At 46.8% G+C, this 16,410-nt stretch overlaps 1 protein-coding gene and 1 pseudogene across 2 annotated transcripts in view; one reads left to right on the top strand and one right to left on the bottom strand.

Annotated features, from left to right (window-relative positions):
• Window positions 1-563: 563 nt before the first annotated feature.
• LOC149365421 (adenosine deaminase-like) overlaps window positions 564-16,410 on the top strand; it is a 34,158-nt gene continuing 18,311 nt past the window's right edge. Inside the window, exons 1-4 of the mRNA XM_089584342.1 lie at window positions 564-677; window positions 5,270-5,331; window positions 6,136-6,258; window positions 14,307-14,566. Coding sequence (XP_089440468.1) covers window positions 657-677; window positions 5,270-5,331; window positions 6,136-6,258; window positions 14,307-14,566 — 466 coding nt within the window. The 5' untranslated portion in view covers window positions 564-656. The remainder of the gene's footprint in view (window positions 678-5,269; window positions 5,332-6,135; window positions 6,259-14,306; window positions 14,567-16,410) is intronic.
• LOC149365422 (uncharacterized) lies at window positions 8,306-9,929 on the bottom strand (annotated as a pseudogene). The gene is made up of 4 exons (XR_016291661.1): window positions 9,097-9,929; window positions 8,859-9,034; window positions 8,626-8,786; window positions 8,306-8,563 (listed from the first exon to the last, which is right to left on the bottom strand). The product of XR_016291661.1 is annotated as an uncharacterized LOC149365422 (transcript).

The raw sequence follows: 16,410 nt of genomic DNA, 5'->3' as shown, positions 1-16,410 counted from the left end.
TTGCATCCTTATCCTCTCCTTCCCCTCTTTGTAGGCACGTGTGCACGCTGCCTATCAAGCGGCACTGAATCAAATAAACACCAGTTGATAGTTTGCGCTCTTTCAGTCTTCCTCGTGTTTTTCCTGTGTGTGTCTTTTGTGCGCAATTCGTACCTACAACAGATAATTACAGAATCCGTGATTTCTGACTAGAAGCGGATAGCAGAGTGGCCAGAAAAAAATACTTGACTTCATTTCAGTCTGCTTGTGAAAACGGCCTGAGGCAGTGACACCTGTATTTCTTTTTGAGGCCTATTTAGAAAAAGCTAAATTTTTCAGTTAAAGTGGCCTATTTGTTATTAGCACTCGGCAAAAACAACAAGAAAGCGTCTGATTGCCTTCAGTTCCCCTTAAAGGCGCATCAGCAAACCAGAACAAGGTCGCACTCACGGCCGGAGTCACTAATCTGATATCTAAGCCACGAGCGCAGCTGCAAAACAGCCGCAACCAGCGACACTGGAGCACGAGAGGAAACGATACGCCATAAAAAGTGACACAGGAGCAAAAAAAAAAAAGATAAGCAGGACGCTGTTGGATGTTTTTACAGTCGTCCCGTTGAGCCTGTACATCGTGTGGCAGCAGCAGGAACAGGCTGGTTACAACAGCGGCCTCGTAAAATGGATCTGCCGAAATACAAGGTACGCATTTTTCTCCCCATATAGCATGGAGGCATTCCGATTTTTGTCTGCTGATAGCGCCGTCCGCATGAAATTTTATGAAGCGCTGGAGTAACGACTCTAGCGGGGTCTGCTCTCTCTCTCTTACGAACTTTATCTTCTCTTTATCTAACTTTATCTAATTTTGCGTCACGCTCATCGATGCAATTGGGAGGTTGAGGTTGTTGTTTGCTACTTGTGGGGCTAGACTTGAAAAGGTTCTTTCTGCCGGCAGTTGCTCCACTGTAGCGACACTTACATGTTAATTAAAACCGGCAGTTTACGGTACAGATCCGTGACCTGTACGTCGACATGCACGCGATCGCCACAACAGTAATCAAATGCAGATGTGGCCATCTGGAGTTCAGGTCACAATCTTCAGTTCAGTTCAGTTTATTTCGCATTTTTTTACAACCGTACAATAATGCGAGGGCAAGCAACAAAAAGTTGCTGATTAGCAGCTTGACGAAGGTTGCTGCCCCTGAGTTATGGCCACAATCTGAGTTATGGCCACAATAATACGAAGATGGGCCTGTACTGTTAATCACGGGCAGCTGCACTGAAAATTCCACAATGTTCAAGGAATTAAATCTATGCAGGCTTTAGGTAAAGCATGCAGAGTTTCTTTGCACTTACATATGGAATAATGACCTAATCGATGTTTAATTTTCAAGCTCCTCCTCACAGCATCAGATGAATGTGGAGAAGCTGGATGTTGCCGTCACGAATGCCGCCGAACAGGACTCCGTAGGCGCTGTCTTCGATGGCGCTATTTTTTTTTCCCTTCAAATGGGAGCGTTTATGACCTGTAAATCTACTGGCACCGCTAATGACGTCATCACGTGCTCCCCCACCCAGTGCTGTGCGCTGCGGAGATGCCTGACCGCCGCAGCGGTTTTAATCGGTGTTTACCTCACCATTTTTAATGCTAGCCCAAAAAGACTTCGCATGCTTCTCCTTCGAGTTCCACACATTCGATTTTTAAACATCCGCAGTTACTTTTTAGGTGTAGGTAAGAGAAATTTGAAAGCGAACACTGTTCTAGCATTGCAATCAATGATTAATCCTCAGATGGGAGTGAGAGGCATACTTTCTCTCCATTCTTTTAATTAGTTTTTTTTTTAAATTTAGACGCATGGTCTCCTTAGTGCTTTTTCAAGTTAGAAGCAAAAATAAAAATAGATCGGGCTTTTGCGCTCGAACCAAATGTTCGCGTTCATATCGCTCGTATTTGTAGGCACGCTCTTTCACAGGGTCACATACCAACACGCGTTGTCACCGCGCACAGTACGTAAGTCAGCCGCCGCAGTGGCTCAGCGGTTATGGTCCTCGGTCTCTGACCCGAAAGACGCGGGTTCGATCTCACCCGCGGCGGTCGCATTTCGATGGAGGAGAAACGCTAGAGGCCCGTGTACTGTGCGATGTCGGTGCACATTAAAGAACCCCGGGTCGTCGAAATTTCCGGAACCCTTCACTACAGCGTCCCTGAGTCGCGTTGGGACACTAAACCCCAATAAACAATAAACCAAACCGCAATATGTCAATCTTCACTACGGCGTCCCTCATAGCCTGAGTCGCTTTGGGACCAAACCTTAATATGTCAATCACATCGGAGCTGTTTGTGCCCTAGGCTGATCCAGCTGCGGCCGGACCGGACGGAACGCGCGGTCGATCACCCTCGGTCTGAGGCACACATGTGCGCTTCGGCAGCTGTGGGGAATTGTTCAAGCGTATCTATCCTTGATGTGGCTGTTCAGATTTAGCGGGGGTTGTATCGTGCACGCAACGTTACAGCGAAAATCTTCACGTATACAAGACTACAAGAAACCTCATGTACACGCCGACTGAAACGTGTACGAGACAATCTCTGTTACTGAGAATCAATCTGGAGCTGCAGGAATCCCTCAGGGCGCCAGTAGCTGAGCCGCGGAGGTTTTTTAAACAGGCAGACGGTTAGTATTCTGATTCACCCTTTGAAGAATGTTTGTTACATCGACCCTCCTAAGAGAAGAGCTTCCATATTCTCTCTATGAATCCCATACATTCTCTCTATAAAGCGTGCACTGTTAGCAAAAAAAAAAACACCCAAAAGGGAGTAAATGGCTTGTCCTCTAACGCACACCCAAAAGGAGGTTTCTTTTTACTCCATATATATGGTGTTTTTTATTTACTTCCTTATATAAGGGAGTTATTTTGGAGTATAAAGGAAGTTATTTTAGAGTGAAAAGGGAGTAAATTCATTACTACCCACAGAAATGGAGCCCGGAAATGGCGTCATGTTTATTTATCCTCATTCAGGCTCATTATTACAGCAGTGACAGTGGCGGAAACGGGCAGTAGCTCTGCGGGTCGTCGGCAACCCAACTTGGGAAACTGCGCTGCCCTAATGTGACCCCGCGTCACGCATTCTTTCCGCCGTCTGCTAGCCCAACGGCGGCGTAGGCGGCAGGAGTCGTCTGCTTGTCGTCTGCTTTTGCTGTACGAGCTCGTTTCGTTGGCCATGTTCGTAGATAAAGGGATCTAACATTATAATCAGCAGTTCGAAACTGAAAAGGAGACGCTGGGTAGTTTCCACGGTCATGCACCACGCTATATTTGACTAAAAAACCGGAGCAGAAAAGTTGAAAACACACCTGATTGTAGTTTGGAATGGCAGCGTTTGCTTTCATATTCACTTCATTAAGGTTTGGATTTTAAACATGGCTGAGGAAAAATGGGGCCTCATGAGCTCAATCAAGAGCTCCGCGTTGACACTGTGTTCTATCGCAGTTCCATGTTCATGAAACACATAATCTGCTGCAACACATTCCGAGAACCACACTGAAAAAAGCCTGTGAGAATTAGGCCGAAGCGGGGGCTGTAACGGGGTGGTGGCACAAAGAAAGGACAGTCAGGTATCGTTAGAGCACTGGAGGCTTCACAGGAGCAATTCAATTATGTAACGTACTGTAGCGGAAAACGGCGACAAGTCGATATCTTGTACCGCGGTAGGCGCCCGTGAAGGAGCAGAAGTCAGCAGATATCCAGCGACGATGGTAACCAAGCGGTCGCCACTCACCGCCATTATCCTACAACTGACCAGAAGCAGACGAGACGCTAGGCGGCGGATTGCACAAAATGGTGTTTTTTTACTCCATTTCGGCACTGGTGGAGTATTTGGCACAATTAACTCCCTTTCTAGACTGGAGTAAATGCTGGTAAATCCTCATTTTTACTACATTATTCTCTCATGGGAGTAAAATGGAGGACAGTCCACCTTTTTACTCCCTACTCATGGAGTAAATGTTTTCACAAATGGAGTAAAAAGGGTGGCCGCCACCCTTTTTACTCCCTTTAGGGTATATTTTTGTTTACAGTGTGGGCACTGTTTCGAAATTGGTTCCAGCGAAGAAATGGTTACGTATCGTCAGAAAAAGCACCTCACTATCACGCATTCTTTTCTACTCTCCTTTACTTCGAGGTCATGCAGGACAGCGGAAATCCGCGAGGAGAATGATAAGGGCTGGTTTTGTGAACGACGAGTATTAAGTGTTAGCACCACGCTAATCTGTTTTCTGCGCTCGGGAACATGCATAATTTATGCCCGATGCAATTACCTACGCCAACTTTCTCACTTTTTATTTGTGGTCGTTTGAATCGGAAACCTTTTGAGTATGCTGATCACCGCATGGCTATTCTTGCGGCAACAGTAAAGCGAACTTTGCGCTAGGCGGCAACGCTAAACGTGACACTAACTTAAATCATTTCAGCAACTTCGTTAACATATTATTTATCAATTTATACCTCAAATGCCCCAATTTGGGGTATTACATAAGAGGTGGGCTATTACAGTTGTACCTTGAGTCTTCCAATGAATGCCTTGAAGTGTGCTGGATGAGTGTGATGAACTGCTTCGGGAGGAAGGAGGTTACGGTCCTTTGCTGTCTCGACGATGACAGCGTTTAGATGCGCAGTGGTATATGCAGATGGCGGATAGACTGCTTTACTAGCTGTAATTAAGACGGTGAGAAACGCAGTGAGCAGTCATGATGATGAAGTTTCCGAGTGGTTAGTGGTAAAATTTCTGAAAATCACATAGTCTGGTTATTTTACGACGTGAATAGAGGGATGGAAGATTATATTTTAGTGACACTTGAATGAAAGGAGTAGTCGGGATGAATGAACCAATTGCTCCGCGATTCTGGATGCAACTGAGGAAAAGAGATAGAATTCAATAACGAGGAACCAAAACTGGGCATGCGTATTCCAGTTTGGGACGAACAAGCATTAAGTACGTAAGCGGCTTTACTGAAGGAGGTTCTAATCTCAGGTTACGAGTAAAAAAGCAAGCACGCTGCTGGCGTCTTTAAGAATTTTAGAAACATTGATAGACGGTTTAATGGAACTGGAAATGCTGACAGCGTGGTATTTGTAAGTGTCAACTGCGAAAATTTCGGAGCCAGAGATATAGTATTTAAGTGAAGCAAAGTACTGTCTATGGTGAAATGTAATAGTGACGTTTTATTCGTGCTTATGCGCATGAGCCATTTACTGCACCAAAATAAAACTGTGGTTTCCTGCTGTGTTCTTGTTAGATCCAGTTGCACAGCCACCTGGACTCATGCGTGCGTCACGAGACCATCTGGGAGCTGACACAGTTGAGTAGCCAAGTCCTCATTACTATAGCCGGATACAACTCTAGAACGAAGCGGCTTTTCGCCATCAAAGGATCCCCTTGCAGCCAATGGCGTCGGCCAATTCTCATGACCCTGCTACCGTTACAATTCAGGGAGAGTATCCCCGACCATGGAGGGAGGGGACTACCGCCTTTCACCTGCCACTCCGTGCATTGTCGCTCTAGCAGGGTCGTGAGTATCGGCCGACGCAAATGGATGGAAGGGAGTCCTTTGACCGGGAAAAGACGCTTCGCTCGTGATTTGTATCCGACTGTATACCATGGCGAATCACTAAAGTGTCGATGGAAAAACGGTAACAGAGACAGTAATCTAAACATTTTGCTGCACCACATGAGGCTAGAATTCAGCCTTAGCATGAAATGCGCAACCGTGTCAACATTTTTCTCTGCAATGCAATCCTCAAGCTTTCCGCGCTGAGGAGTAGTCCAAAGTTTTATTCCTTCGCTGTGTTGTTTGTTGTCCTTGACAGCGTTGGACGTGCTTATGTATAGTACCAACGGAGGATACTTGATTCCGCCTTTGTTTTGCTTGAACTTTTTACGTCTTCAGAACAGGAAGCCGTCTTGCTATTGCCACTTTGTATCTTACAAGCTGACAGGAATGGCATTCTTACAGTCAAATTATCGCGCAGCGTTGGAATATGAAGAAAATCGAACGGAAAGTTGGCGTTTTCAGGTGACACAGCGCAATATCTGCAGCCAAAGCATCTTACCAATGTGGTGGATCCCTGCAGACACTGTGATTGATTGATTGATTTATAACAGGAAGAAAGACCTGGACTTGGGCTACAGGAGCGTGGAAGACATCCGGGAAAAGACAAAACCTAAGGAGGGCGTCACTTTGGCCAATTACCTGAAAGAGGTCTTTGTCTTCGTCAAAGCTCTTGTGTGAGTTGCTCATGTCTTTTTACCATACTGCCCAGAATAACTTACAGCACTCAATTGAATGGAGACGCCCGTGTACTGTGCGATGCCTGTAGTGCACGTTAAAAGAACCGCACTTGGTCGAAATTTCCGGATCCCTTCACTACAGCGTCCCTCATAGCGTGAGTCACTTTGGGACGTTGAACCTCCCAAAACTGTAAGCCGTCACTTGAATGTTACTAAAAGTCTAACTGAACTATAATCAAATTTGGCAAATGCTTCTCCCATGGCTCTGCGTCTGGGAAGGACCCAACTTCCCATGGAACTTCGCAGCGAGCGTTACCATTCTTGTATAATACTTAAACGTAATTAACGCAGTGAGCGCATTCATTTCAGTAATCCCAAGGCTTTCAGTGCGTACACACCGAGGCCGGGAAAGCGGATTGAAGCTAGGTCAGGGTGTCTTACGCGCAGCTATAAAAATAAATTTAGCGAAGAAGACACATATGTGCTGTGTGCGGTAGATCTGTAGAAACAATTGAACACCTGATACTCAAATGTGATGGTATCCGTCCGGATGTTGATGCAGGCACAGTCACTCTTCCTGAGGCCCTAGGGTTTTGAGATAACAATGGTTTGGTTTGGTTTATTGGGGTTTAACGTCCCAAAGCGATTCAGGCTATGAGGGACGCCGTAGTGAAGGACTCCGGAAATTTCGACCACCTGGGGTTTTTAACGTGCACTGACATCGCACAGTACACGATGTAAATAAATCTGCGGTGAAAGTTAGCAAAAAGCAATTGGAAGATTGGTGGCTCTAAAGCAGAGAGGTGACATACGATTAGTGGTGTAGGAAAATGTATTGAAAGAGAATGGTGAATTTTAATAACAATTTACAACAGAGTTAAACCAAAATGAACGAAAAAAAAAAGCTGAGAATGGTGGCAACTGCCGCCACCCCCGTTTCACAGAGGATGCTTTTATCTTTTGTGCATTTATTCTATAAAATCACTGTTCCAGTAAGTTCAGTCAGCTGTGTACGCGCCTACCGCGTCGGGACTAGTCAGCGCGTCACTGCACCGTGGCCTCCGCGATTGGCTCTTAGTGCACTCTGCTCTATCTCGGAGGCCACGACTGCACCCTCACAGAACACCACAAGGACGCTAGATGGCGCCATGCTCCCGTCAGCTACGTGCGCACCTGCCGCGTCAGGCCCAATCAGCGTCCGGCTCCCGCGGGGCGCCACTCCAGTGTGGCCTCCGCGATCGGCTCCGGCGGCATATTCTACCGCAGAGGCCATGGCTGCACGTTCGCAGAACGCGTCAAGAGCGCCAGATAGCGCCACGTTCCCATTAGCTACGTGCGCGCCTGCCGCGTCGGGACCAATCGGCGTCCCGCTCCCGTGGGGTGCAACTCCACCGTGGCCTCTGCGATCAGCTCTGGCGGCGCATTCTACCGCAGAGGCCATAGTGAACTTCGATCGCGGAGGCCACGGCTGCATCGTGGCCTCCGCGATCGAGACCGCCACCGGAACAGATCGCGGTGGCCACGACTGCACGTTCGCAGAACGCGTTGAGTGCGCCAGATGGCGCCACAATCCCGTCAGCTGCGTTCGCGCTTGCCGCGTCGGGACCAGTCAGCGCGTACGCAGTGGCAGTTGTTACTGTTATTCTGGAGCCCTCCTCTACTGCACCTCTTAGTATTTCCTCTTGAACTCGGAGTCCATCTTCTTCCCTTTTCTCACGACGCTGTTGAGGCGTCCATTAAGAAGCTCATGTGCCAGTGAACGTGCGCGTTTGCTCTCCCTTCCCTTTTACGTTTTTCGTTTTGGCTCCTTTGTCTTTGTCCTTCCTCCTGCCATACATCACGCATGCACAACGTTTTCTTTGTCATGGCCCCTCTAATGCTATTGGCACTGGGAAAAATCTCATTTTTCCCATGGTACGGAAAGACTTAGGTTACTTCGCCAATATTTATGGAACTACAAGCGCGACAGTTGCGTCAGCCAAAACGTGCTCGAACCAGCTGACGCCAGCGGGCACAGGAGTGGCGACAGGAAACAACGGACGGGTTGAATGGTGTATACTTTTATTTTTGAGATTGAAGTCATCTTGTTGATGCCAGCAGGTCAGCGCACCTGAAGTCGCAGGCGCCTTTGGGATGGGACAAGGATTTTGTCTTGAGAGCACTGCAACGGGTAGGCATTTGGCACGACTTCAGGCCGGGGTCAGAGGCTACTTGGGAAGTACGCTGAAGCGAGTGCCTTGTGCGGTGACCATGAGCACGTTCGAGTGATGTGTCGAGTATGGCACAGCCGAAGTTTACGCATCTGCGAAGACAAAAGCGGAGCTATAGCAAAAACACTGAAGAGTAAAAAATTCGGGTCCTTACTCGGGAGGCGTCCCACCAACACTCGGGTATCAGCAGGCAGAGAATATCGTGTACGACGCATGGCTGTGACGCCTGGCCCACGCATGTCGCCTTGGAATACAGCTCGCCGTCTTCCGTGTTGACCGCTTGGAGACTGGAAAGCAGAAGTCAGCGCGTACTACCTGTGGAGACGAAAGGGGAACTTGCGCGTGAGTAAAATGCACGCACTCTGGAAGCGTCCGATTAGCACGAACCTGGCAGCTGCAGAGCTTGTGATGGCAGGAATACCACTGCGCAGAGCCCAAGGGGCAGGGAGCATGGAAAGAATGGAACAATGCGCAGCTGTCACAGCGGGCCAGGTTCCAGCTCGAAACACCACTCTGCATGGCCTTTCTCCGCGTAGGCACGCGTCAGAGGCGGACGCGCGCATCTGAAAATAAAATAAAAAAGGTGACTCGCGAAGAAACGCTAACTTGGAAGCGGGGTACTCACCGAGTAGCTAGGTCCTTAGAGAAGTAGAAGCACAGAGACGGATGATGGCCCAGGTGGAGCTGTGGAATACAATGAAAGCTGTCCACTGACCTTGGCTACAGCGGAAACACGACGTGCCGCAGACCGCAGGCAGCGTCCGTTCTTCAGAGTTGCTAGACGAGGGTGGCGAGAATTTCCGAGCACCGTATGCGGGCACAAACCACATGTCGCTCAAGAGCACTTGCGCGCCCGGGCATTCCTTGACACGACATAGTGGCCGAGCCGCAACGGCGTTCGGAACGGGTGACTCTTCCATGACGCAAACGGCAGCGGGCTCTTATTAGCTAACTCACTGAGACAGCGACTCGCTGACTCAACTCTACCTCATCCCTGCCTAGTGTCAGCTAAGCCTAAATCTACTGCGCACCGCACACCTATAGCCCGCTGCGCTTCCGTCACCGAAGAAAACCCGACGGCGGCGGTCCATGAAACCTGTACGCTATGCGTGATAATGACACGCAACTTTCCAATGCTTATAGGAGAAAATAGTGAACTTTGGCTCGTAGCCAAGAACCGGTTTCATGGACACAGGTCGCCCTCGCGGCGGTGCTACAGCCCCGCTCCTACCTTGGATGCCGAAGGCCTGGCTCGGAGATAATTCCCTCGGCGCTTGTCGGTCGGTCATCGGCGTAACGGCTTCCAGGGGCCCGCGTGGAATGGCGAAGACGACTCGAGCACCACCACCAATGAGGAGAAAAACAGTGTAGAACGCAAAACGACAGCCTCCGAAGAGAGCTGTCGCGTTTCTAACCGCGAAACTGCGCGCCGCCGCGCGCCCTCTAGCGTCGCTGGTAGGAGCTTCTCTAAGGTTATCTCTGGCGCTGGGTTTGCCGATGAAAAGTGACTAAGCCTCTTCTACACATCCCCCCTCCCCCCCCCCCCCCCCCCCTCGCCCCAGACCTTCCAATTAAGCCTTGCAGCTGGCTCCACTGTGGTTTCTTTCAATCGCCTTAGAGCGGTTCCACACGTGCGGACCCGAAGCTGTGACGATGCAGTTCACTGTTGCATCTTTCATGCGCGGACAGTGCTCGTCGCATGACAAGTCGCCTTTTCTTCATCCTTGGATGGCACAGGGCGGACTGCTTACGATGAAGTGATAAGATATTGTTTCAGACATGCCCGGGAATGTCGTCTAGCACGCTTGCAGACCGTAGCTTTGACCATTTTAGTGATTCCTTTCTCCGGTGCTAAAAAGGTAGCGGAGTGAAAGCTTCGAGGTATTTTTTTTCTGCATCTTTTCGTGTTAAGGGCACTACTGGAAAATATCCGCTAAGCAGGACTTATAGGTAGCGATGTTTTCACTACGAGTAAAAGTAGCGGCGTTGCTGACAATTAAAGCCTCAAAAAAAAAAAAAAAAAACTCACGACACACTTTAGATTCGGAGACGCCATTTCAAAGCATCTTTGCATTGGAGACCGGAGGCGCGCCACTTCCAGAGACCGGGAACCCGGACCGAAACAGGCCGCCTCTGTCGGCGACTATCAGCGTTTGTCACTGATTAGAGCACTATTGAGATAGAGGCCTTCCACTGGGGCGCGTACGTCTGCGTCTTGTTGCAATGCGCGTTTGACAGGAAGAGGCTCCTGTAGTTATCGAGGGCAGCCGCAGTCTGCAGAGCCAACTGCTGGTCGTGCTAACGTGAGTATAGATCGACGACGATAACGCGAGCGTGGTGCCTTGGGCGCGTTATGTACTGTTGGGAAGTGTAATGTATGTACAAGTAAGCTTCAAAGGATCCTAAAAGCATGCGAGCAGCAGTCGCACTCCATCGCATGTGATTGAACACCACACCTCAGTGAAAAACTGCACGAGCATTTCTCATCAAACGGCGCACTGCGCTGCCACTTATCGCGTTTTTGTCAACTATGCTTTAAGTACGATCGGAAACAACCGCTGTGATTGATTCCACTGTGGTCGCTGTGATTTTTATGTTCGTGAATTCGCTTCCTGTGGGTTGTCAGCGGCAACGGATCAAGGAACGTTCCACCAGAAGGGAAGCTGAATCGAGAGACTCCAGTTCCGCCCAGCTGTAGTTTGCCGTCTGCCAGCTATATAGCTGCAGGGGATGCACGCATGATCTCGGCGAACACGCATCAGGTGGTTGCACGTATTTCTTACGGAGAACCCTGCCTTGCGTGCCGCCGCTTCACGTACTAAGTGCGTGATGATCAACGCTGGGAAACGTTATTCTTTAAGAGAGGGGGGGGGGGGGGGCACACTGGTCTTAAAATGTAAAATTTATTAATAGAGATATCGTAATGAAATTAGGAGTATATATGTATTTATTCGACCTGTATTGAAAAATTTAATTACACCTAGCATATTTCAGTTAGATCCCATATTGTTGACAAATAACTGCAGTAGAAGTATAGGTAATTTCTTTCGGGCCGTTAAGATGGTTTCTTTTAATTATTTTTGGTTCTGACTGAAACGGAGCTGTAGCTAAAGACCTGCCATGCGGCGCTATACTATTCATATTGTTGTCGGCGCGCATGATCACATAAAATAGTTCTATCAAAGCGAAGCGCTATAATTATGAAAAATAATTAGGTGGCATAATTGTTCGCAAAAATTAGCATAGCTCCTTAATTTGTTGCTTTATGAGTTTAACGGTATTATAGTAATAATAAAAATTGCTCTATAAAAACATAACAAAAACTTCCGCAAGGTTATTCAAGTCAAAAAAACACTAATCTGAAAAAAATCGCATTTGAAGATTTGCCAGTGACTGCAGAAAATTTTGCGAAAAATCTTTTACAACAGCTTCTATCTGCACCAGATTACCTAAAAAACTCCCAGAAAATTGTTTCATTCTATTCATGGAATCTCTTTTAAAATATGTCGAAGACGTCAGGAAGAAGACAACTGAGTTTTTTGTTTATGGCAGTAAACTTAACAAACTTTGCAGACAAATCTGTTTTATTTCAAATTTACAGTGACAGTTAAATTGCTGGCCGGAGGTAAAAGAGAAATAAGAAATAGATGCTGTTGAACTCACCTTGGAAATGTTTGCACCAGATCAACTCTACTCGAAATGATAAACGCAGAGAACGTGTCGCGATCGAGCTGGCTGATTGGGCGATTGCAGTAGCGGCCGCCATCAAATCTGCCGCGGCTCGCATAACGCTGCTGCGAGTGGGGTGGGGCTCGAGTCTGAGGCCACATGGCCGAGCTAGAGGAGAGCCTATAGACCTATAAAACCTGTAAAACCTATGAAATGCATTTAGAACTAGTTATACGTTTGCAGAAGTGCGCTGCTCGTACCATACGAGGGGGTACCCAAAAGAAACCGGACTTATTTTTGTTTGAACTTATTTGTTCACATTTTAAGCACAGACCTTCAATCTCCTTCAAAGTATTCCCCACTTGCAATGATACGCTTGTCGAATCTTTCATTCCATTTTTCAAAACATTGTTTAAATTCATCTTTTGTGATGCTTGACAGTGCCTCCGTCGTTTTTTTTGTTCACCTCAGCAACATCAGCGAAACGCTTTCCATTCACCTATTTTTTCATTCTAAGAAACAAAGAAAGTAGCACGGGGCAAGGTCGGAAGAATATGAGGGTTGAGGAATAGGGGTCATGCCATTTTTGGTCCAAAATTGTCGCAGAGACAGGGCTGTGTGAGCAGGGGCATTGCCATGATGGAAAAACCAGTCACCCGACCGCCACAAATCTGGCCGCTTCCACCGCACACTGTTGCCCAATCTTTTCAAAACATCCAACCAGAAAGCCTGGCTAACTGTCTGACCCTGCGGAACAAATTCTCAATGGACGACTCCTCTCATGTCGAAAAAACAAATCAGCATTGTTTTGAGGTTTGGTTTCACCTGACGAGCTTTCTTGAGGCGAGGTGAATTTGAAGTTTTCCATTGGCATGATTGTTGCTTTGATTCAAGATTCGATTCAGGAACACTTGAGTTGTCCCCATAGCATCGGCCTTGTACGTCTTTCTTAATATTTCAAGAGTTTCCATTAAACTTTTCCGAGCAAAAATCAGAATTTCACCGGCGCACGCTGTTTACGAAAATCAGCCATTGCAAAAACGACATTCACACAAAACAGTCGTCACTCTAAAACTCTGCCTAAACTAGTCTGACCTCCTTCAACGACGGCACTCGGCTTACTGACTCTGGAATGTTCGTTCTATGCGCTCCTAGTGGCAAAACGCGGTACCACAGAAGCTTTGCCGACCGAAAAATTTAGTCCGGTTTCTTTTGGGTACCCCCTCGTAACCTTCGCAAAGACAGCCAACCCCAGCCGACGACATTTTCAACATTTGCGAATATTTCCGGTATCACTTGCATACAAACTAAAGATAGCTCAAGTAATAAACACAGTAATAATAACTAATGATCCATTTCCTATTACAGTATTTAGATCAACGGTGAGACGAGAGCTGCCACAAATAATAGAGTTAACCTACTGTCACATGACCACACTAATGGTCAAAGGCTATTAGAATACAATGGTGCCCAAATGTGGAATGAAGTTCCCAATGGAATCAACTGATACTGATGATTTTTCTACCATACTTAAAAAAAAAAAAATTGTTATCTGTCCAGAACTGTGGGACTAAATACGTTGGGTTTTGTGCATTTGTACACTAATTTTTCGTCTTGCCTCTTGCGCTCGCCGTATTTTCCCCTTTTCGACTTTTAAATTTATTTAAAGATTATTTCTGTGCTTTAAATATTTTAAATGCCATGAATGTATAATTTAACATCTTTTAGTACTAGTTTTTTTAATGTATGCATTTCTTTTGTGATTATCTGGTATTTGGAACTTTTACTAGCCGATCTTGGTATGGAACTCCTAGAGTCGGATTCAGCTTAAATCTTCAGTGAACTTCGGTCGACAATCATGGCCACCACAAACTGTTCCTCAGTGAAAAAGAAATAGTCCTTTGTGAAAGTTTTTCTTCTTACTGGAACAAACAGTCGATTACAAGGCGAAATTACAAGTGCAAGAATTATGATGCCTCTGATTTCTTTAATACAGCACAAGATCAACATCTTAATTTCGTTTCCTGTTGGCTTACACCACTTTTTGGGAGCCATGGGCTGTTGTCAGTGCTTTTTTTTTAAAGTGCTTTCGTAATATAGTAGTATCTGCAAGGAACAGACTTTTGTAAGTGCGTCTACTAACGCGCTCTCCAATCCCCTGCCAAGTGGGGACAGGGAAGCCCTGGAGCGGGTGGCGTACGAGGCGGGCGTGGACCAGGCATCGGAGGGAGTGCTGTACAGCGAGATGCTGCTCTCCCCCCACATGCTGGCCGCCTCGAGCACCGCTCTGCGCTGGTCGGGGATGCCGGAGACCATGGCCAGTGCCAGGGACGTGGTGGAAGCCGCTCTGCAGGGACTGCGCAGGGCCGAGCAGGAGACCGGAGCCAAGTTCAGGCTCGTCTTGTGTTGTGTCCGTGGCATGCCAGGTCAGCCAATCGTTTCAAAATTTCCAAATATGGAAGTATATGCTCGTCAGACTCCGCATACAATGTAATGTACATCGGATGTTAACGACATTTAAAAAAGTTGGCAGTAACTTAGCTCTGCTATGCCAGGATATACGTAACGTGAGCAGTGACGTCACGTGGCTCTGCGCCGGCGGCAGCAGCGGCGCGCGCGCGCAGCGAGGCGCGCCAGCTGTGCGCAGTGACGTCACTCGCACCTCGCGCATGCGCAGTATGGTCGACGGAGGGAGCCCGCGAAATGGCTAGACTGGCCAATGTAGCTCACGCTACAAAAAGAAAACGTACCAGTTCTGCAGCCCAAGTGGTACTGCAAGTGAAAGAGTACTTACTACACTACTAGCCAGTCTGTGTGGCAGTGGGTTTCTAAGCAGTCTTGAAAGTTGGTTGCATTGTCTAAATAAGCTTCCTGCTCAAGCGGTCCTATAACTCCCTAGTGAATCCCCCCCAAATGGCCCAAGCATAGATTTTATGATAATTGATGTATCTGCTTGTACGCGTCACTTTTTGTGCTGTCCAGAAGTTTCGTTCCTGAAATCGACCGGGAGGTACTCTAAAAAAATTGTTTCGAGAACCGCGGCGGCTGTGCATTGCGGGCAAACGCTCGAACAATGGGCGTTTTTCTCCTTTACAGTGTTTTGGTTTTATCTATTTTGAACCCGTCTGTTTTGCGGCACTCATAGTACCATAGTGCTGGTCAAGCAAATTCAAATTCAAATTCTTTATTTCTGCCTTGTAAAGATACAGACAGCGGAGGCGCAGAAAAAGCTGAGAGACAGCTTGACTAAGCCGCAGCCCCCTTTCGCTTGGCAGCAGCTTGACAGCAAGGCTTTTAATACAAAAGGCAGTTGCAAAGCGTGATAACAAGTATACAATAATGAGCAGGTACAAGAGAAAACGAAAGAACATTATACAATATTGACACAATATTCACATTGGGCAGACACAGGTAATGGCAGCAAAGAAAAAAAAAAGAGAAAGAAGAAAAAAAAGCACAAGACAAAAAATCCTACATGCTAGCATACAAAGCACGCAAAGACCTGTTTGACGAACTGAAAAGGTCAAAATTATTATATATATACGCGTTTAGCATTCTTTGCTATTTAAATTCATGAATTTTAAATGTTTTGTATGAAAATTTCTTCTCTTTCTAAATATGTCCACGAGCACTACATAACAAAAATACGAAAATTCAAAAGAAAAATTCGTGCTTCCCGTAAAAAAATTCTAACAATGTTCTGACCTGTAGCCCGCCGGCAGAAACGCATTGAACTTTGTACCAGGCTTCTGCCATATTTTGTTAACTCTGCAGCCCTTGCACAAGATCCAAAGAAAAATTATATACCGGGTGTTTCAGCGAACACTTTCAGAAATTAAAAAAAGAAAGGCTTTCTGGAGCAAAAATATGACTTGCGGCATAGTATTACCGTAAGTATTGGCGGACACCAGAAAGCCAAGGGAGTCGTCTTGAGTAGCAAGCTGGTTAACTAATTTTTAATAATTAACCTTTTAACTAGTATATTTTGGCGGCTAGTTGCAAATATAGATTTGGCTTTTTCGATTAGTTACGTGCACTGGAGGGGTTGCTTTGCATGCTTGCTTTCGAATGCGCATGTATTTTTCCACGTTGCAGCCAAATTTTGTCGAGCCTCAGCGGCGAGGGTAATCTCGTTTCCTAAATTCTAAAAGCTGATACGGCTGTTAATAACAACCGATTATAAATCTCTAATTGCAGCAATTGATGAAAAAGTTTGTTATTAAAAATTAGTTAACCAGCTTACTATTTGAGGTGATTCGCCAGTTTTCTG

This window comes from Amblyomma mixtum, chromosome 1, assembly GCF_055824585.1.
Source record: "Amblyomma mixtum isolate Tamu chromosome 1, ASM5582458v1, whole genome shotgun sequence".
Taxonomy (NCBI): domain Eukaryota; kingdom Metazoa; phylum Arthropoda; class Arachnida; order Ixodida; family Ixodidae; genus Amblyomma; species Amblyomma mixtum.
The sequence above is the reverse complement of the archived record's forward strand: the minus strand, read 5'-3'. Positions and strand labels throughout refer to the sequence as shown.